The sequence below is a fragment of the Symphodus melops genome (genome assembly GCF_947650265.1).
Source record: "Symphodus melops genome assembly, chromosome: 12".
Taxonomy (NCBI): domain Eukaryota; kingdom Metazoa; phylum Chordata; class Actinopteri; order Labriformes; family Labridae; genus Symphodus; species Symphodus melops.
Window position 1 is genome coordinate 4,434,222 of NC_136702.1, and position 22,772 is coordinate 4,456,993.

At 39.2% G+C, this 22,772-nt stretch overlaps 2 protein-coding genes across 4 annotated transcripts in view; one reads left to right on the plus strand and one right to left on the minus strand.

Annotated features, from left to right (window-relative positions):
* itprid2 (ITPR interacting domain containing 2) overlaps nucleotides 1-12,355 on the minus strand; it is a 34,925-nt gene extending 22,570 nt beyond the window's left edge. For 2 of the 3 annotated variants that reach the window (XM_079356832.1, XM_079356831.1), the window contains exons 1-4: nucleotides 12,266-12,355; nucleotides 5,005-5,128; nucleotides 4,038-4,196; nucleotides 2,088-2,130 (exon numbers count right to left, since the gene is read on the minus strand). In XM_079356832.1, coding sequence (XP_079212958.1) covers nucleotides 2,088-2,130; nucleotides 4,038-4,196; nucleotides 5,005-5,047 — 245 coding nt within the window. In that variant the 5' untranslated portion in view covers nucleotides 5,048-5,128; nucleotides 12,266-12,355. Of the gene's footprint in view, nucleotides 1-966; nucleotides 1,012-2,087; nucleotides 2,131-4,037; nucleotides 4,197-5,004; nucleotides 5,129-12,265 lie in introns of those variants that run through there. The other variant, XM_079356833.1, reaches the window with a different exon arrangement.
* A 4,364-nt stretch (nucleotides 12,356-16,719) lies between these two features.
* neurod1 (neuronal differentiation 1) lies at nucleotides 16,720-21,470 on the plus strand. Its single transcript, XM_079357112.1, has 4 exons — nucleotides 16,720-16,829; nucleotides 18,475-18,731; nucleotides 19,237-19,466; nucleotides 20,317-21,470. Exons 2-4 carry the CDS (start codon nucleotides 18,487-18,489, stop codon nucleotides 20,883-20,885), a joined length of 1,044 nt encoding a protein of 347 aa, XP_079213238.1. The 5' UTR covers nucleotides 16,720-16,829; nucleotides 18,475-18,486; the 3' UTR covers nucleotides 20,886-21,470.
* The last annotated feature ends 1,302 nt before the right edge of the window (nucleotides 21,471-22,772 follow it).

A 22,772-nucleotide genomic window follows, 5' to 3' on the forward strand; every position in this document is an offset into this window, starting at 1 on the left:
CAATCTCAGAGCCTATCAGCCTCAGGCTAACCATCCTAAAACTAAGCAGTAAGTGTAGGACAACTTCCCTACTCTTAACTCGCTAACCTGTAAACTTCTCAGACAAAAAAGGTTCAAGATCCAAAAGTTAGATAACTCGAAAACTAAACGTCAGGCTGAGGTTAAGAAATGTAGGCTAACATACCTATTAAACAAAGTCTATACCCTCAAAGTGTCTACTTTTACTTCAGGCTAAATCACCCATACTGAATCCATATCTGGTTAGTATAGGCCAACTACTTAAGTGATAAATAGCTGTCAAGCCTAATCTTAGTACCCTAAAATAAGTGCTTGTTGGATGATGGCTAACAATATCAACGCCAACTGCATGTTAAAGTAAGCTTGTGAACTACCAGTCAGAGGAAGTCTTTAATGTATCAGTGCTAGCCTCATATCAGACAAAAACTAGCTATCCAAGGCAATGGTTAAGTAATCCACACTTAGTCAGGCTAAGGCTAACTAACTCAGGCTTAATGTCCGTCAAGTCAAAGCTAACTGTCCCTTTAATAACTGCTCCACAACCTGAGATTAAAGAATAATAACAATCCCCCAGCAGACAAAGACAGGCTATTCTCGCGTCAAACACCTGCCAGGCTGTATCTAAGTTATCCAGCAAGCTGACAGGTTAAGGCTAAATATTCCAGGCTGAAGCTTCGACAGGCTAACCAGGCAGACAAAGAAAAACTTTTGGGTTAAGTAACGCAGACTAACCATCTAAGAGAAGAACCCTCACTAACCTAACACTAACATCTTGTCAAGATTAATCAACTACAACTAAAAAAACAGGCAAAGTGCCAGTCAGGTGAGGGCTAACTATCCTCAACTGACTCCTGGTGCTACAGAAAGTTTTTGAACACCTGACCATGATTGACTCCATATCCCAGTCTACATCCTGTTTTAGGCATCTATTCAAAGGCTTCTACTGACCAGACTAGTTGTCCCAGGCTAACAAGCTGACAGATCAGGCTCGGTGACAGCAGCAGTAAATTAGCTGGTCTGAGCTGCCGTCTGCAGCTGAATGCTGCAAACACTGAGCTGTTACACAACCTGCAGCTCTTATCAATGGGACAAACTTCATGCCACCATTTTATACAAACACACACACACGCATACACACACACACACACACACACACACACACACACAGGGATGGTTGTGTAACAGTACGCAGCCGCAGTGTTTGCTAATCCTCCTTCTTCACAACGGTAGCCATGTTGGCCTCAGGCCCCAACCTTGTGGCAGTTGCTATAGTTACCTGTGATTCTGTTTCTGCTGGTCATGTTACCGAGATGACGTTACAGCGGACACGTCTGAGCACTGTTAACACCAGAGCGCTGTGAGTGACAGCGGCTTACATGGTGTGTGTGTGTGTGTGTGTGTGTGTGTGTGTGTGTGTGTGTGTGAGATAAGAGTGTTGACTCAGCAGAAGGAGCTCCTCCTCTGTTTACACTCCTTTCTTTTTCTGCCTCTCTTTCCGTCTTCTGTCAGCTTCTTCCTGCCTCTTTCTTCCATCTTCGCCTTCACGGCTCTATGTGCCCTATCTCTGGGCGTGGGTCTCCCACCTTTGTGCCCATGTGATTTGAGTATTGTATGTCTAGGCGTTGGCTCTGTATCACTTTCAACGTCAGCAGCTGATAACTCTGCTGCTAAAAACACACGAACGTAACACCTCCAGAAAACCCACAACCAAACCAAATAAACGATTCTGTCCCCGAACCTGTCAGTCAGGATTCAGGACAACTATGTTTGTTTAGTGTACTTTGCAGATGCCATTTATCATATGTCCATCAGATTTCCCCCCCTTTTCCCCCCACTGGGTTTTGTCTTATTCATAACAGATCTACTTGCAGCAACTTGAAAGCTGCTGCAAGTAAGAGAAATAATCCAAGATTTGATCAACTATAATTGAAGGTATCATCCAGTGTAGATTGTATTGAAAGTCTGCACTCCTCTAACATGTGTGACAGTCAGAGAACGGGCCATAAGAGGGCATTAAGCAGCAAAAACTAAATGAGTTCCTAAAGTGAAGTGCAGAATTGATACTGTACCTGCATTCAATCAGCCAGTCGGTTATCTTGTTGGGAACTCGCCCTGACAAAGAGAGGCAGAGAGGAGCATGTTAGAGCAACATGCCAGCAGATGCCTTGTATAACAGTGATTACAACATGCCATAAAAGCATTGGATGAGACTACAGGATATAGCTCTTAACGTCACAGCTGATTATGACCATGGTGCCAGCAGGGAGCGATTGAACATCAGTTTATGTCTAGATGACCTATATCTTGGTCCTGATCACTACCCTGCAGAGTCATGCAGAAATATTTAAATTAATGTTTCAAAACAGGACCAAGCTTGAACCAGTGTGTGACTTTCATTGAATGACTGTAACAAATAAATCATTATCACACTTTGAACACTTGACGACAGTTTACAATGAAACAAAACCAGCATGGCTTAAAAGGATTGCACGTGTTTAAACAAGATTAACCCCATGTCTGCACCACAAGCGTCACATTAGCGTCATAATCACACGATGACAGACCTCTTGCATACTTACTGTAACTGTCAATACTGGTTCCGTCTTGTGCAGAACTATGCAAATAAATCAATTGTAAAATCCTACCACAAATGCATATCGAACACAAAGTTCAGATAGCTTTGTTTGCAAAATACAGATGCCTTTGGATAGGGCGTAAACTGTTCAATACATTTATCTTAAGCATTAACACACACGTGAAGATGCTGTTACACCTGTGAGAATCAGCTAAGTTGTCTCTATTGAGCCAGTGCAGACAGCTGAAACGATTAATAATAAAAAGTATTCGCTATGTGAAACATTCAGAATAAAAAACGCATGTGATGCCTTCAGTCTAGAACCCGATTAGGAGGCTACGTCCATAATAGTGTCTATAGTGGCTTGAATTTCCCTCGGGATCAATAAAGTATCTATCTATCTATCTATCTATCTATCTATCTATCTATCTATCTATCTATCTATCTATCTATCTATCTATCTATCTATCTATGTGCTGTACATGCTAAATCATAAAGTCTGCATGCTAGCATGCCAACAAGGACGATGCTAACATGCTGATCTATAGCAGGTATAGTCATGAAAACAATGGTCATAAAATGATTGTATTGCTTCGCTAGATTAAAAGTGAGGGATCTTGAGTATAAATCTTTCAGAGTTAGGATATTCTCATCCAGACATGATTGATGTATTTTTGGCTTTAAAAAAAAAAGCAGTTGAATGACAGTTTTTAAATGATCGTCCCACAACAAATCTTGGCTCAAAAGAAAGTTTGACGATTAAGGTAATTATACAAAATAATCTCTATAAAAAAACTGACAGAGTGATGCTTCAAAAAAAAAATCTGTCTAAATCTTCTCAGTCTGGAGAAAACCTTGCACTCACATCTTTTACTGTTTCCATATGTATCTATTTTTTGTTCTATTCTCAAAATGCATCATTTCGGATTTTTTCCATTTACTTCTTAAAAACATCCATTGTGTGTGTGTGTGTGTGTGTGTGTGTGTGTGTGTGTGTGTGTGTGTGTGTGTGTGTGTGTGTGTGTGTGTGTGTGTGTGTGTGTGTGTGTCAGCATTTAATCCCAGCAGTTTAACACACTTCACATTGAAATTGTTTTTAAGCCACATTAATATCACGATTTTGGATCTGTAAATAAAGTTAAGAGCTTTTTTGTTTGACCGACTACGCAACTGAGAGTCTGTTGCTGGGTAACCTCAAACACAATACTCCAATAGCCTCTTTGTTCTGCATTTTCTTGTTGCTTATCAGCTGACATAAAAAGTGAAACAGACATAGTAATAAGATCAAATCTGCCCTTACTTTGGCACACTGCTTTAAGCTGGCAGGGAAGTGAATACTGCATGTTGTAGCAGAGAATGACAGCGGATTTGATAGTCTGCTTTTATAGTAAATCGTATTAATATTGTAAAAGACTGCTTTAATCTTAGTAACACTTTGTCTAACCTGGTTCTTCTGATGGTCTCTGTTCCTTTGCGTCGCTCTTGTTCTGCTGCGGCTCCTGGGGGCCACATGTCTCTGATTCCTGCCAAAGGGAGTCCCTGCTCTGGGCCCAGGCCCGTCGCCGCGAACAGGCTCCGCTGGAGTCTGATTGCACTCTGGGATCTGAGGAATCAATCATGCACACAATCCGTCTGAGTGCCAGACCACTGTAAAGTCATCATTCGGGTTTGACAGGTATCCAACGTGACAAACAGAAACTACAACTGATTCAAAACAAACAGACGGAAGGTGAGCGGCGCGTGGGGATCACATGCGTCAGGCTGCACCTCCACATATAGGTCACCTTTCTGCTCTTTATGACCACAGGTGTGCGACAGCCATTTTAAGTTTATGGTCAGTTTCGTGTCTAGCTTTAGCGGTCGAAGCTAGCTCTTCAAACATATTTACTCAAACACTCAAATGACTAACTCTGTATTTTAATGTCTGTGTGACCTTCCCTGTCATCTAGCTGACCGCTAAATAGTTTACCCCGTACTTTAAACTAACTGTTTTAGCATTTTACCCATCAGTTTTTTGCTTTATTCATTACTTACAGCTTACGATTTCGCATGTCATTCATTACTTCAAGATCAATGTTTTAAGTGTTTATCCTGCACCTTTCAGTGACTTCCATTTAGTGTGGACTCGGATGACTGAAAAACATTATCAGTCAACGAGCCGATTCAGAGTTGACGTCATAAAGATGCCCGGTTGCAGACTTGTAGCCACTTCCTATTTAAGACGTCCTTCCCATTTTGACAAACTGTTCGCACAATGAAGGTCGACTCTAGTGCAAAAAAATTGCAAATAAATGTTTGCAAGTTCGACAGTGTGGTAGAAAGTGTTTATCTAGAACATGTAGCCAACCCCTCAACTGTTCATCTAATACCTTTCTACACTTCACTAAAACTGCAGCCGTAAGATGACCCACCTGCAGCAGTGCCGTTGTCCACTCCCAGAGCTCCACTCTCCATATCTGGCCGCCTGTTGTGACTGTTTGGGTCAGCCAGACAAGACTGACAATTCTATAGTAACATCAGCAAACAGGAACAAACCTGAGAGAGCAACAGGGGAGCAAGAGAGACAGGATAGCAAACCTATTTATTCTTTTTCTCCAGATGGAGACAGCTTACAGCGAAAGCAGGTTGAAGCCAGTTCGGAACAATGAATTGAAAGCTGACCACTAATTAGAAATATCTTCAAACGAGCTCTTAAAATCTTGCAATACTGGAGGGATAAACCAGCGGGAAGTTATTTTGTGGGGAGATGAGAAGTGGAGAAGAGTCTTTTATAATTAATGACCAAGTTACCCACACTGAGACCTGCTGAGATTACACAGTTACACACACACACACACACACACACACACACACACACTCACTAAATTGAACTGAATAGATACGTCTCAGCTAAATCAAGACTTTTTATATTTATAGTTCAACGTCATGAAGTTATCCTGTTTGTTTCAGCCTTTTTAGTGTTTTAATTTGATTCTGCTGAAAATGATGATATCCTAAATCACAATTTACTCGAGCCTGGATGAAATAGAATAGGAAACAGGTTAGGGTTTGACTAAGCATATTATTACAATTCTGCTCTCTGGCAGCTTTACAGTTCAACTTTGATTGAGACTAAGTGTATCACACAGAATGAGTCACGATGCGTCTATTTTGATCAAATTACAGAGGTCAAACGTTTTCTTCTGCATACTATGTGAATAAATATAAAGATGAAAACAGAACTAACAGACTTATTACTAAAAGACAAGCGTTAACGCACAGCAGCTGTCTTTACCATTATACTGTTTGGAGATAGATACCTATTAATAGTTCATTTGGTTACATGGTTCTAAAAATAGCCAAGGTGGAGCAACAGGCAAAAAGTTACAGACTAAAATAAAACTTCAGCCTACAATAACAAAAGAAGGTCAAGAAGGAACATTTTCCCCAGAGAGTGATCGACTGCGTGGAGGAGAAGATGGAGAGGAAGAGGGAGAGAAAAAGAAGAACGTGTGAAACAGGAAACCAGAGTTTAGAATAAAGAACAGAGCAGCTTCCTGTCTGAGAGAGATGGTGGGGCTGATTGAGGGAAGAGTTTATTTTTAGACTTCTCTTGTCAATTCAAAACAAACTGGAATGTCAGAAAACAACAACAGACAGACAGATGGACAGTGTGCAGAGAGCAGGTCGCTGCTCCTCTTCACATCTCCTCTGAACACATCCTTCAGCCCCCGACCTCTTAGACTCAACACTCGTGTTTAAAGGAGGCTACTCGGGTGCTTTTAGTTCCTGTGTTTTCATCAGATTTTAAAGGGGTGTGATACGATTTCAAAGAGGAGAAAGAAAAGCTTGTAATGGAAGTTTAAACACAACGACTGGATCAAGCAGTAACCTCCAGTGTTGAGAAATGAACCGAATAGGAAAGAATGAAAAAACTGCAATTCCTATAGTGACCACTTGAGGCTGGCTCCAAAAGCCAAGGAATTCCTATTAACGCCGTTATCACTAAGCCCATTTTTACAGAAGAAAGAGATATGTTACAGTCTGGTTCAAAATCGTTTGGGTTTGTTTTCTTTGTTTGTATTTAATTTCTTATAAGGCTAAGAGTAATGCACATATTTGCATAATCAGGGGCATCATTAAGTTGACAGACAGGCCAGGCCAGTTGCTGTTTTTCAAGAGCCTAAAGCCTCGATCGACTTTACCTCTTTGTTCATTTCAAAAATTGATCATAAGTTAGGTGGAGATTGAATGAATTACAAGGCGACCACCATCATTGGCCTTAATTACGCCTCTTCAGAAACCAATTAAAGACTTCACTGAGAATATGTTTCTGTCTTATAAAGTCTCTGAATTCTTTCATGGTTGTTTAATCATTTTAAATGTAAAAATCTGCATCTGAAGTCTATGTAAGGCATCTCTATTGACAAAAGCTGATAAAGCTTGTTTCTTTCAAATCATAATGAAACAAAAACAAAGAGTCTGAAGCCACGCTCGGAGGTGCGTGACTAAATAAACTGAATATTAAACACAGCATGCTAATTTACTCACAATGACAACAGCAACATGCTAATGATAAACAGATTCAACAATCTCAAACAAACTTTGTGTTTGTACTATGTTCAGCTGCTCCAACAAAGCAGGCACTTAGAATCAGTAAACATACAGTCACTATGCATGCCATGCACTGCAGACTACAAAAGGTGCCCGTTTTTAATTGGAGCTTCGGAATCCAACATTCAAATGCAAGAATTATATGATTTATTACCAATAACTTTTTCTGTCACGCATAAGTCATAAATTGACTAAATTACTGTTCCATTTGCTTAATGCAGAGAGCTCAAGTGATCCAAAGAAACAGCGGGACCCAACTCTGGACACCACTTAAGATTTCTGCAACCAGTCAAGGAAAAAGATTTGGAGCTACCAACACAGAAAACAGACCTATACTCTCCAATATCACTTCTGTTCCATGTTAATATAATAACATTCAATACCACAACCACTAACACCACGACTAACAGTCTTTCTACATCAAAGTCATTGTTCGTTTGGTTTTTATCTTTCTCTAAAAATGACTTTTTGTTTTTATGTCTGTTATTTTTCTTTCTTTTGGCAAATGATCGGTTTAACTCTGGACTCTTTCTCATGAACAACATTTTATTTCTCACATCTCAAACACAAGATATGAGGAAACTGTTGCAGAGGGACAAAGAGTGCGGTCATAAACACATCAGTTCAGTATTTGTTTTACTAACAGAGTCACTCCCGCTGCTGTAAGAGCGATGTCACCTGGAATCACAAATGTTCAAAACTTGGCTCCCTTTGGTGTCTTCTAATCTTAGAAGTAAAAATCTGTGCAAACACTGTCAATGGTGATAATCAAAAGAATCTAAAATACTGAGCATTTTGTTCCCAGCTTCTCAAATATCAGGGATTTCTGAAGAATCAATACAAGGTGCATAAGAAGACTTGGAAAGCTAGAAATCAATACACAAGGGGCGCAGATGGCCTAGCGGTTGGGTTGCACCCCATGCGGGAGGCTGTAGCCCTCAAGGCGGGCGGCCCGGGTTCCCACCTGTGGCTCCTTTACCTCATGTTTCAGAACAGGCTGTTTCTGTGTCTGTAGCTTTAAATGCAAATGATCTGTGTTTGACCACGCCCCTCTCTGGAAGACGACGTGGCTTTGGCTTTTTTTCCCCTCCATGCCCAATTGTTAATGTCGGAAAGGCAGACTAAGAACGCAGAACAAACACCTAGCTGTGGGAGTGTCACCCACCTGGGGGAGGAGTCACTGCCCTTTTTGATGTCATGAAGGGAAATTCTCCAAACGGCCTGTTTGAGCACACATTTCCTGAAAACAGTAGTCGGCAAAGGACAGACAGAGGATGGACTTTTCTCATAATTTGGGAGGTTTGTTGACAGACTAGTGCCACCAAGGAGTATCAGAAAAACACAATAAAGTGTATTTTGCATAAAATGTTACATTAAAGTTAAACTGATAGCCTACAAGTGGTTTTTTTTAGGACTAATAGTCCTAAGAGTTTGTGTGTGACATGAATAAATCCCATGAGTTATTTGTTCTCTTTATCTTCAAACTTGTTTAACTTTTCTCCTCTTGTTTTGTCTTTTACAGTTAAGTTAAGTTAAGAAGGCAGAAGTACATTAATAAATGTGTACACTAGGTTATGCAATCCTGTAATAAAATATACAAGAATGTAAGGGCTTTCTGTTTTATATCAGTGTAATATAATCAACCCTAACCCCTAACCTGTGTGCTGTGACAGAAGCCAGACTCAGAGGGTCAACACTGTATTTAAACCAAACTTTCAGCCTTTTTTTATCTCTGCAACATGAAGGCAGAAAGCTGTTCATAAGCGCACGTCTCTGTGACAGTGACCGCTGTTCGCTGCAAACAAAGGCCTGTGGTAAGAAACAGAGACCACAAAGAGAGTGTGATGATGCCAGGGAAGTTTTCATAATGAAACCTCAGCAGTGAAGGGGAAACACTATGTTTGCCACAGTAATGTGTGAATGTACTTGCTTCATAATACGCTTGACTTTAAAAAAAAAAAAAAGTGTTGCTACTCTCTAATGTGTTGTTTTTTCTTATATCTGTTTTTTAACTTCACTACAGTATCTCGCCTGGTGAAAAACAAATCTACCTATGGGTACAAATAAAGCGACCTCAACCAACTTTTTAGCTTCTTTACTTCAATACATTTTAGAAGGAAACCTTCTCCTGCAAAGCTTAATGTTTTTCATACTTTCATGTCACAGCACATTAAATCCTTTTTATATTAAAAACAAATGAAATGCTAAGGAATGTTTTTGATAATGTACTGTTACAAATCAATATTTCTGACAAAGGCTAACTTTTGGATAAACAGAATAATTTAATTTAAAAAAATCAAGGAAATCACTCTAATTATGAAGAACTGGTGTGCTTTGTGTTTGTGCTGCAGGCAGAAACAGGGGAACATTGCACTGGAAGAAGATTTGGATGATTTGATTCAATTAAATAGGATTTATTGTTGAATAAAACTTCTCAACATCCGTAAAGAAAACTGGAGATTAAAGTGGATACGACAAGATCGCGATCTTACACACGCCTCAAACTCAATGGGAAACTTCAAACGGGCTCATGTTGAAGGTTTTACTGTGGCACTTATACTTGCACTTACCCAAACCTATAAACATCATTAGATGAGCCATAAGAGGAGTGACTTCAAAAGAGCGGAGCTGGCAGTAAAGCCAGGCCATCACTCCAAACTATAAATGATGGTTTGGGCCTTATTTTGTAGTTAAAACAATACCATTTGGAAAATGACAATCAATCACAGGGCAGACATACAGAGACAGACAACCAGCCACACTCAAGATTTCAAGTCACCAATTCACCTAACGAGCATGTGTGTGGACTGTGGGAGCCCAGGCATGCACAGGGAGAACATGCAAACTCCACACAGAGAGGCTCCAGGTAATCAAACCAGGAACCTCCTCGCGAGGTGAGGCAAACCGCGCTAACCTCTGCAACCATTGTGCAGCCCAAGTGTGGTTCATTTGATACAAAAATGTCCCCGTAGAGTAAAAAAAAAAAAAGAACATTGGGTTCTGCTGCTGCAAAGTAAAAGACACAAAAACTATTCACCCAGCAGTGTCAGTTCATTGAATGGTCAGTTGACAGAAATTCCACTTTTAATGAGAAATTCTGCTTCTGCTTTGATCTTTTCTCAAACAGCAAAGCCTGAAATTCTGCTCTGACAGCTTCACAATGTGAGGACTGGATGTGCTCCTTCTGTATAGTTGAAACTAATTTGATTAATTGTTTTCTTTATCTACTCAAACAGATGATTTGGAAGAAATGCCTCCAGTCTCTACGATACCGCGGTTTGGAATAAAACTATATTCTCCATTCATTAAAAAGGAGTAAAAACATTTAAATAAAAGTGAAGACAAAAAACACTGCAGACCTACAATATTAATAAAACATCTCCAGTGTCATGTGAGTAGCATAAAAAACACACGTTAAACCTGTTCACATGTTGCTAAGCACCTGAGTGTTATTTCAGGACCGACTTTTTGACCCAGCCCTTCGACAAAGTTGTTCTTGCATGAAGCCCTTCCATAACAGCATTCATTGTATTCTATAACGTTTACCTGACAGCTATAGGAACTTGTTCCAAAATCAACATTAAAGAAAGCATTATGATGGTACATTAAATGTCCAAACAGTATTAAAAATCTTTAATGTTTGCAATGGCAAGATTTAAAAAGCTTTCAAAATAAAATGCTGCTAACTTTGACTCTGCTGCATAAGAAGCACATTTTAATACTTTACTTTTTAAAATGCTTAAGTTGTACCACAACATAGATCCAGTTAAACACTAGAGCTGCATTCAGACACTAGAAATACAGAACTTGAAGGAGCAGTAGAATTAATAAAAATAAGTTCTTCAGACTTTCTATGTGGAAAAAATAAATATAGTTCAGAATACATTTAAAGCCCTATTCCAGCATTTCTAAATCATATTTAAGTGCAGTTACTGCTTAAATATAATATTCTGCAGTGTGACAGTTTCTGTTTTTTTACAACTCAAGGGTTTTATTTCAGATATTCTTCTTTAGAGCTGAACAGTGTTTGTCAACAGCAGCAGAAGCGAGACGTGACAGGACGGAGAGGTTTCACTTAGTGAAATCAACATCACAATTTAGAAACACCCATCTTTCATTCAGAATTTAACTCACAACTATAAATAAGAAAATGACACTTCCTATCTTACTGCATTATCATGTTGTGATCGTTCACATGTTCATCTTTTCACGCTGCGGCTGATGAAGGTGGGGTTTGAGGAAATAACTTCTGGATGACTTCGTACAGAATAGATTAAGGAAAAACTGTGGAAAGAGTATTAGTACACATCACTTCAATGAATGCTCCCAAATGCTCTATTACAATGTCAAATCTTCCTCTAAAAACAAGACTTATAAAAGACAGCAAAGAAAGCTAACTGAAGTATAAAAAAACTCCTTCCACAGAGTTTGTAATAATGTGTATTATTGGATATGATTGCATAAAGTAGTGCACAATGGACTTGATCATAGAATCCAAACTTCTCAGGTAAGTTCAGTATTTCTATATAAAGGACAGCTATACAGGACCAGTTCTAAAACCACAAGTTCCTCTAAACTGAACTGAAGTTTAGGTTCAGTTAGGTAAAACTACTCGGTCACTTTTTGACTACTGACAGCAAAAGAAGTCTCACACACTCTCTCTCTCACACACACACACACACACACACACACACACACACACACACACACACACACACACACACACACACACACACACAGTAAAATAAAATGATACATAGTAGCCTACCTTGATGTGATTCTGTCACCTGAACTCTGCTGATACATACTGGCACAGTTTTAGACGAGGTTATTAAAAAGTATTTGACATCACCATAAACGTCACAAACTTTCCTTTTCTTCTATTGAAGAGACTAACTTGTTTATCCTGTTCCTGCTCAGTTTGACACAGATGCACGGAGACAGCAGAATAAACTGTCCTCACCACAGATAAAAACACAAACACAGCACCTCACTCAGCTGCGGGTGATAATGCGCAGTGTTTCAAAGCAGCGCTATAACAAACAAACAAACGAACGAACAAACCAAAAAGCCCCTCACCTTCATGTTTCTCCGCAGTGAGTCTCTCAGCTCCCAAAACTGTCAAACCCGTCCAAACTTTTCTGAAAACACTCCGACATTCCTGCTTCCGCTTCCTGAAACCTGCAACAGCATGGAGGGAGCGCGCGCGGAGGCGTGTCCCCCCACACTGAGCTGCAGGCGGGGAAATAGCGACACCTGCCGGCCTAAAAGTGTACGTGCAGCCCGGAGGTGATTAAGGAAGCACTCGGAGTGCAGTAGTCCAAAACCATAGTACAAATGTCCAAACATCCATTAAGGAAGAGCGGATTGTCTCTGTTTGGCTTGATTCTGTCCAGAAATACAGTTTAAGTGCCATGGGTCAATGAGTCTAATGGCTCATGTAGGTGTTGGGTATGGAGGCAAGTGATTACTTATTTTACAATCAAACTAAAACATTACCAAAACCAAAAAGTGAAAGGTGCGCCTATTTTCAGCTATCTAGTTAAAACCATGTGGTGGCTACTGGCATAAAACCTGTGTAAAGAGGTCAGGGGTCAGGTGGTACTGGGTGTCACCCTAAAGTCCCACGTGTAGCACTAACCGTTCGCTCTCACAAAGACAATGTTGGCCATGCTGTGTATGTTTCTTTTGAAGCTGTCCATTTTTGCCAAGGTTTTTGATGACACACATTTAAATGGTTAAATACTGAATGCCTTTATTTGACAAGATTAAAGAGGACATTTAAAAAAAACAACAGATTGACAAATGCAAGGGAAGTTGATTAATGTTATAAAGTTGGTGTTATAAAAGTGTTACACTGAAAATAACTTTATTAATTAACAATGTGTTTCGCCTGTAGCTTCTTCAGGCATAAAAAGGTGTGTTAAAAACACGTGTTCACATGACCAATCTTCACAATTAGTCTGAGCCACAGCCTCAAATGGAAACTATAACGTGAAAACATAACATTCATCCAAATAGTCCAAAGTGGATCCAAAAGTATATAGTGTAAGAAAAGGCACATATTATCATATTTACGTGAGAAACAAGAAAAGTACTAATTTATGTCAATTTGTAAAATAAAATTGTAAAAAAAAAAGTCTTCTCCCCTATGACTTACGATGGCATTATGTTAATGCATGTGCTTCTCTGTGGGACAAAGCGTTTTTTTAAAAATAAATAAAAAAATATATCTGCAGTACCTTTAATCAACCAACAGATGGAAACCAAACACCATTTAACTGGTGACCTTAACCGAGAGAGGCTGTGTGATCCTGTTCAGACTACTATCATAGATGATACAACAGAGAAAAAACACATTGACCATAGTAACTAGAATCAAAGAATTAATAAACCAGTTTTCCAAGTTAAAGAGGCTCCAAAGCAAACAGAAAAAACTTAAACCAAAGCACTTATGCAAATCTTTTTTTGTTCACATAATTGACCAGAAAACCAGTATGTTATACATGTCTGTTTACAAAGCTGATTTTCACATAGAAGTGAATCAGTGTTAACTGCAGATGTCTAATGACTAATCAACCTTTAAGTACATCTGATTACAACATTATTAGTGTTAGAATATACTTGTACTGTTTATACTTTTATATCAACTGAATTAAGTAATGTGTTATCAATATATTAGCCTAATTGAAGACTGAATGAGCGTACATTTAAATGTCAAAAAGTTATTGATGCTGTCTGAGACACATTTCCGTGTGTGTTTGTCTTTGTGTGTGTTTGTCTTTGTGTGTGTTTGTCTTTGTGCTTGTGTATATGTGTGTTTGTGTGTGTGTGTTTTCATCGGTTGCTTAGTACTCTTTTTGAATATGTCAATTTGACCTTTCACACACATACACACACACACACACACACACACACACACACACACACACACACACACACAGCTGATGTAGTGTAGAATATCCTATTTAATAGATAAAAAATGGTACCCCTGCTTTTTGTTTTTTACCTTAAATATGGTTCAAATAAAGATTTCTCTCTGTAGTATTTATACTTAATTGTTGTTTCTGCTTTGTTTTTTATGTAAAAATCTCCTTGGTAACTTTCTCAGGCTTTATGTCTATAAGACTATATCATTTTTGGAGCTTGAACCATGATAACCATAAAATGTGTCATGTTGTTGCTATCTGTTTTTTTAAAACCGGAGGTTGTACTGTGGACAAAAGTGTATAATCTAAGTAAATGTTTCAGGTTTACAGTCATGAATCCGAGTTTGACCAGCAGAGAGGCAGGGACATTGATTTTGAGTTAAACATTGGCTGAGGATACACACTGATGGACAGATACACAGGTGCTCTAAAGTTACCTGGTAACCGCCAAGCAGCAAGTTTATCACCCACAGCAACCATCTCTCTGTGCAAAGTCCACTGCTTCCTTCCCATTGGTCAGAGCTGATGCAACCAAAACTGCCCTTTGTTAGCCATTTAAAACATAGAGCAGACATGGCTTATGGGCTGGTACAATGTGTCGTAACGAAAATGTGTTGGGTTTTCTTCTGAAATGCATAATCGAAGTTTCAAACCTTGACACTTTTCTCATCTCAGAATGAATCCTTTCTGATCGCTTGAAGTGGGTGTGAAGGGCAAGTTGCCACTTGTGAAAAATTACAGTCATGACTGAGCAATTGCTTGTTACATGGCTACAGATCAAAAATCTTACATCAAATGAAAAACTCTCACTGATGTTTAAAGGGGACCGTGAGTGGCACAGTATCAGACAGCAATGTGTAAAAGTCTGTTCCCTCTTTTTATTGTGTTACCTGTAGTGCTGCTTTCCCCTGTGGTTGGTGTTAGAGCGCTCAGGTCATATTGACAACAGGTGTACTTTAACAGGGAGAACCATCTGGGGTCAGAGGGTACAAAATGAGGTGGAGGTTAAGTTGAGAGGAAACACACATAGACAGGGAATCTGACCCTGGACGGTTCACCTATAGATGAGTGATAAGTGATAAGTGTATCTCCGGTTTATCTCCGGTGTATCTCTGGTTTATAAAGCATGTGATAATGATTTTTATTCACTTCAGGGGAAAAGGGCTTTTAATTCTGTTTCCCCACTCTTTATAATAATAATACATTTAATTTGAAGCGCCTTTCAGGTCACTCAAGGACACTGTACATTACATGAAAATACACATTAATAAAGTGAACTTTATGGCACATATCAGCAGGCTTCACCAGCAGGTCAGCCTACATGGCAGAAGATCATGATTTCCCCCACAATACTCTTTACAGGAGATCTTGTTTTTTTCATCATTAGGCCTGCACCAAAGAGCATTTTACACTTTCACCACTAGACTTGCACACAGTACACTTTTACCGGAAGAGCACCCTTATGGGTAGGCTATAGCGCTATGCTTTTCTACACCAGATGGACACCCTTTTTTTAGTTTTTTTCCTACTCGATGGACATCTTTTATGGCATTGCATCATGTTGTCACCACTAGCAGGGAACCCAAAATGGAATACAGCACATTAAGGGAACTCTTTAGGACACTGCAATGGTTCAGGTCCAAGCCTCCAATGTTGAACAATCAAACTCATGCAAAAGTGCAAGAAACTGCAGTTCCTCGTGCTGTATAAACCAAGGAAAACGTAGAAAAAACTGTATTCAATGTATTTTAATATGATAAGCATGTTGTTGCTGTTGTCATGGAGGCTTAAGTCCCCTCTTAGATCAAAGTTTTTTTCCTGCTTCGATATGCGTTTTGATATCCTGAATCATTCTGATTGTCATCAAATCACATAAGATCTTTGTGCTTCTCTGTGCAAACTTGCTCCCAAAGAAGGGAGCCATAGTGTTGTAAGTGTTGGTGCATCAATAAGGTAGGCCATATACACATTTTATAACATCTCAACTATCATCTTTTGCTTCTTTTTATAAGACGTCAAAATCCTCATTAGTTTCATCCAAAACATAGGCTACTCTCATTCTCGTCTTCCCTCAGCCTAATCATCTACAAAATAATCTTCTGCAGCCTCCTCCTCCTCATCATCATGATGGTTTTCAATATCTCAATGGTCTTCACTTTTCTACATGTTCACCTCACATGCACATCATTATCAACATCTTCTTCTTTTCCGTCTTCAACGAGGCTACAGTGCGGATTAGCACATCCCTGTTCTCAGATAAAACTGAGTGATCATAAACAACACCATCATAATGATATGATATGTGTGTGCACTCTGGCGCGCATACATGCGGCGACAGATGGCCAACTTTCCCCACAAAGAGAGAGAGAGAGAGAGAGAGAGAGAGAGAGAGAGAGAGAGAGAGAGAGAGACGTCTTTCGCTGATACAAATGGAAGATTTGTCACGTGATCCCCGGGGCCGTTCTAATGACGTACGCACCATATGGCGCGTGCCGGCGGGAAGGTGGGGCCTGGATATGCTAATTACCCCCCTAACTCTTGTGTGTGTGTGTATGTGTGTGTATGAGTGTGTGATGCTGAGTATAAAACCAGCTTCATCCCACATACACACCTCAAAAAATCTCAGAGTGGATCCCGCATAGTCACGCAAGAACACGCACATACAGGGCACGCGGGGATGTGTGCAATCTGAGGACAGCATCTTTACACAACAGGTAGGATTTTACCGATTGATATCATAACTCTGATAGGTTACAAACACCTTGATCAACCTCATTATTTTTAAGGCTACAAATGCCAATTTATAGGCTACCAGATTAATAACAATGTATGCCTTTTCGGCCAGGAATGGCTAATTGTGATTCAATGACTGAATAATTAATTGCATGTTTATTAGATTGATCAGAAAAGCTTCATGTTTTTTTAAAGCGCATTTTTAATTTTTAATTTTCCCGTGTCTTTTTGCTTAGTTAGGCTACTTTCATTTTTTTTTTAAATTACCACGAGACGTGTTTCTTATTCCCTTAATTTTCAATTGGTCAATTTTGTGATATTTATTTTAGTTGATGTCATTTTATTTGTTGTTGTTTGATTTTGTTTTTGGTTTCGTTCTTTTTCTTTCTGTTAAATCCGCGCGCTTCCACCTGTCAGTCTGTTCAATTAGGACTCTGACAAGTCAGCCAAACGGGATATTAGTCAGCAACGTTTTATTACAGCCTAATAATCGTATTATAATTATTCCATTATTATTATCATCACTGTAAGCCATATAAAAAGGTTTCTAAATCGAACTCACTCATTAAAAAAAAAAAAAAAGTGGCTTCTTCATTTTTGAATCCCAGTTCAAATTCCCATTTCGGCTTACTCTGCTGCAAGAAACCATTCTCATTATTATTTATTTATTTAAATAATTAAACAGGTTGTTTTAACATACGTCTTGTGAAAAGATTTAACGGATAAAGTCAATTTGTTTCATCATCACCAAACGTTCCCCCGCTTTCTCTCCACACAAGCTGTAAGCTGATAGTTTCCACATTTATAGAGGCTTATTTCAGCGATATCTTATTGATTTAGAAAAGTTTATTGCAGAACTAAAAGTCCTCGGTTAAATGTCTGTTTTAGTTTGGCTTATATGCTATAAATAGAATTAAGCTTTCAACAGGCAGTTTTTCCTCGAAGCTATTATTGTCTCCTTGAATCCGCAACAGATTGAAGGAGCTGCGTAGTCCACCGTATTAGGTTTTGTTCTTAACAGAAAATAAATAATTTAACTTTCTGAATCACGTTCATAATTCAATACATTGATTTTCCTGTATTTTTAAGATTTCACTTTAAATTTAATTTAAATGTTTTTTTTTACTTCAGAAAAGAATCCCGGCAGGTGCAATGGATGTGTTTTTTGTTATTTTTTCTAAGTTCCTCTCATATAATTTCAAAGTAAATGCAATCATCTATCTTATTTACTACCCATCGGTATATTGGATGACTCTGAGTCTGATCTCAAGGGAATAAATCTCAAAACATTTTACCTAAAATATGAATGTTGTTTAATGAATGACTTACAGCAACATTAAGGTTGTGAAGTTATAAATAAAATGTTGAAGACAGCTTGAGTCACAAAAAAAGACAACATGAAAATAAAAAGCATTAATTGGTGTTTAAAGAATCTACTTTGTGATATGATATGAAATAGTCTTGTGATTGATTGTTGGTGCTGATCAAAACCCACACAGTTTGTTTTCTTAATAATTATTATTTTCAGTAAATAGGATTTCTTCTATGCATTAGAAAAACATGATGAGGAGCTCCTGCTGTCTTACTGTTACTGTTATCTGATGATCTTATTTCTTCTTCTAATAGAGAATCAGCATCATGACCAGGTCTGTGCGGGAGGAACAGGCGTCGGTGGAGTCCGAGGAGCAGAATGAGCTTCTCAGCGCGGAAGAAGAGATAGACAGAGAAGGAGAAGGAGGCGAGGACGAGGAGGACCACCTCCTCCACATGGAAGACGATGAGGACGAGGACGAGGAGGAAGAAGATGAGGAGGAGGACGGAGAAAATAAACCCAAAAGACGAGGGCCAAAGAAGAAGAAGATGACGAAGGCTCGCATGCAGAGGTGAAGAGGTTTTTCTTATTTGCTTGGTCTGAAGGTGTCGCTCGTGATAAAGTTCATTTCATTCTGCAGAGATTATCCTCTGAGGAGCAGGAGTGTGATCAACCAATAAATCTATGAAAAATGTCTGATTCAGATGTGGAGTCCTTACTTTATAATTTTAAAGATCAAATCATAAAATTAAAATTAAATTTCAATACATGAACAAATGACTTGAACAATACTTGACTTGAATCATTGTCCCATTCCTCAACTCTTTCCTTTTCCTTTCTACATACAGATTACAGCCACAAATGACTACATATAATTCATTAAGCTTCATATTCAAACAGCTTGTTCAAAACGTTAAAATCTCTCTACGCAGTGCTTCCTGTTTTTCAGATAGCGTAGCAACCTTTCATACAATTTCAACTATTACAAGTGATTCTTAGATGCTGATTTCAAGGCTGTCACAGAAATGCTGGTTATAAAAAATGTCTAATTTTATGTTCATTTTGTGTTTTCGCAGATTTAAAGTTCGTCGAATGAAAGCTAACGCCAGAGAAAGGAACCGTATGCACGGTCTGAACGATGCTCTGGAGAGTCTACGGAAAGTCGTCCCTTGTTATTCCAAAACGCAAAAACTGTCGAAGATCGAGACGCTACGTCTCGCCAAGAACTACATCTGGGCCCTTAGCGAGATCCTTCGCTCCGGGAAGGCACCTGACCTCATGAGCTTCGTCCAGGCTCTCTGCAAAGGTCAGTGTTACCTTATAGGAGCTGAGTTAGCTAAACTCTCTTAGTTAGTCTGCATAGCGTCTGGTCATTTGAAATCAAGAAAAGCGTAGGGATTCAACCGCTGAGAACTTTTTGTAACTTACAGTATTGTCAGCGAAATCTAATAGTGCCCCCGAGTGTTAAAATAAGAAGGATATCTGGAGCAGTTTTCATCTAAACATATTAACCTATACGTTTTACTGACAAGAAAATATCATTGATTTGGAGGGAAATTGCCTAATGTGAAAACAAGACAAAGACCAGTCAAGACGTGTGCCGACACCAAGAGTGGTAAAATATGACTCTAATGATGAAGTGGAAAAACCTGCAGTTCATCGAGTGTCCACTTGAGGCTGGCTGCAGAAGCCCTGAAAGTCACATACACACACATTCAAAAATGCAGCAGAAATAACCACAGACATGCAGCCTGATTTGGACAGGCCAAGCAAGACTTTGGATCATTGGAGCCTTTGTCAGTTTAGATACATGATCCCAAATATCTTTAAAATTCTAACAGAACACTTTTTTTAAAATTTATGTCCAAGATGCAAGTTTTTATTTTAAGACAACAGAAATTCAAATACTGTGTTCACATCATATTATTAATTATATTATTATCTTTCAAAATATATTGTGTTTAGAACTATTTTAAAGTATTATTATTTATTCTGAAATATCATCAGGAACTGGCAGGTAATCACTACAGTTACATCACATTATGTATTACATCCATTCAGTAGGTACAGATATTGATGTCTGGAGAGAGGTATTACCAGGAATCTTATGTAACATATTGATCAGTATTGACGTGTTGTTGTCTTTGTGTTCTCAGGTTTGTCTCAGCCGACCACCAACCTGGTTGCAGGCTGCCTGCAGCTGAATCCTCGGACTTTCCTACCTGAGCAGACACCCGACATGCCGGCTCACCTGCCCCCTGCTGGCACTGTCACCTACCCAGGACACTTCTCCTACCAGAGCCCCGGGCTGACGGCTGGCCTGCCCAGCCCGCCCTATGGCACCATGGATCCCTCCCACATCTTCCACCAGGTCAAAGGTCAGCCCTACGGCCCGCTTGAGCCCTTCTTTGATGGTGTCCTGGTGTCGGATGGCCCGGCATTTGACCCGCCCCTCAGCCCGCCACTCAGCATCAATGGGAACTTCACGTCCTTCAAGCATGAAGCTGTCTCAGCCGCCGAGTACGACAAGAGTTTCTCATTCAGCGTTCACTATGGAGGGGGAGGAGGAGGAGGAGGAGCAGGTGGACACCCGGCCATCTATGGAGGAGGGTCCAACACACGGTGCGCTGAGATGCCGGTGGATGGGATGATGAGCTTTGATGGACACTCACACCATGAGCGGCTGATGAACGCCCAGCTGAACGCCATCTTCCATGACTCCTGAGGAAGAGTAGGATAAAGAACTGAGAGGCTGATGAAGGCAGAGAGAAATACAAAAAAACCGTTAGATAGAGGGACAGACAGTTCTGTGTCTATCACTTCAAACCTGTCTTTCTCTGTCTTTATTCTTTTCTATCTGTCTTCATCTTGTTACTCCTCGTTAGTATGGTCATAAAAACAATGACATCATGATGATGTCGTATTGATGATATCACTTTCTTTATAGCGCTTCATCTTGCAGGAGACGCTTTCTGAATGTCTCTTTATTATCCACATTATCACTTAAAAATAATCAATAAGCAATAATCCGGAAGAAAACTATGCAATTTTGTTGAAGTCTGAGCCAAGCTCGGCTGATAATTCCAAATGTTATAAGAATAAAGATTTCTCTATTTTTGGTCAGTGTGCGAGGCAGTGTGGAGCCGGCGTTGGGCCGAAGTGTTCATGTTGTTCATGTGGTTTTTACTTTTTGCATTTTATAAAGTTCCTGTAGTGTTTCTGTTAACATTTCATGTGACTCTTGTTTATATTTTATAACATAGATGTTTATGAAGGCCTTTAATTAAAGGGAATTCAATGTGATTAAAAATTTGAGACTCCGTTCTTCAGCAGCGACACAAAAAACAACCAAATCAAGAGGATTGGGATTCAGATCCATTTTATCATCTTCAGTCTTGTTTCGTGAGGTTCTCTTCATGTTCAAAAAGTAGTACCTGAGATGCATCCAAGATAAGGAATTGCATTTCAGAACTGTTTATACAAACTTATGTTATAAATGACATAATCTGGATAATTGTGAATCATGAGTTGAATAACTTACGTATTTCTAAAAAGTACATGACCACTTTTTTATCTGTATTTGGAAAGGACATTGGATAGAGTAGGAAATCAGGGAGGGAAAGAGAGCAAGGAAGACATGCAGTAAAGGGGCCGCAGGTTGATTGAGAAACCAAGACTATAGCCTTCACACATCCTAGCCGCTAGCCCATCTGTGCCGCAAAAGGTAGATGAACACTTAAACAAATACTGTGAACATCTTATAGACTTCAGATTAAACTGCAATTAGTATCTCCACATTACAACCTGCAGTCAAACAACTATTACGCTCTGCTATATAGCAGATATTACCAGTATCTAAACTATCTTAAAAGTCTGCAGCATCCTAAATGACAATGATGATTTTAGGCACCGAGTAGGCTATGAGTAACTCTTTAGGAGAAAACACTTATCTCCTTATACAGGAAACCCTGTTAACAACATTATCCCACTGGTTGAAGGACAAAACCAAGATTATTTTGTGTGTGTGTGTGTGTGTGTGTGTGTGTGTGTGTGTGTGTGTGTGTGTGTGTGTGTGTGTGTGTGTGTGCGTGTGTGTGAAGGGCACAGATGTTCGTTCTGCAGGCAAGATTTTAATTTATGAAAATGATCTCGTTTATGCATGAGAGCCCCCCTTCAACTACTGTCCTGCTGTGTTTGTGTGTGTGTGTGTGTGTGTGTGTGTGTGTGTGTGTGTTTGTGCGTGTAAGTGTGTGAGTCAGCAGGGACAATATGGTGGCCATATCCCACCATTTAGCCTCCCTGTAAAGAGGAATAATAATAAGTAAAAGTCTGACTCTAATATCTGAAACTAAAACATCAATATTTATGAAAGAAAAAAGAAAAACTGTTGTAAACACAATCATAAAATGGAATACAGTTTTATAGAAAGAAAGCTGTTTTTCCACAATTGAATAAACCTTTCAAGTTCAAAATATGAATAGGCCCTGAAACTTCATGTGGATGTCTGTCTATACACACAAACAGCTTGTGTGTGCAGCAGTATATACACTATTAATTATAGTATTCTTTCTAATAGAGGTTTTGTTTTTCCGTCTCTTGGCTGATCACAGGG

Coding starts and splice junctions, on each gene's coding strand:
- neurod1 (XM_079357112.1), top strand. CDS start 18,487: ATGACCAGGTCTGTGCGGGAGGAACAGGCGTCGGTGGAGTCCGAGGAG. Junction 18,732..19,236: donor ACGAAGGCTCGCATGCAGAG/GTGAAGAGGTTT, acceptor GTGTTTTCGCAG/ATTTAAAGTTCGTCGAATGA. Junction 19,467..20,316: donor CGTCCAGGCTCTCTGCAAAG/GTCAGTGTTACC, acceptor TTGTGTTCTCAG/GTTTGTCTCAGCCGACCACC.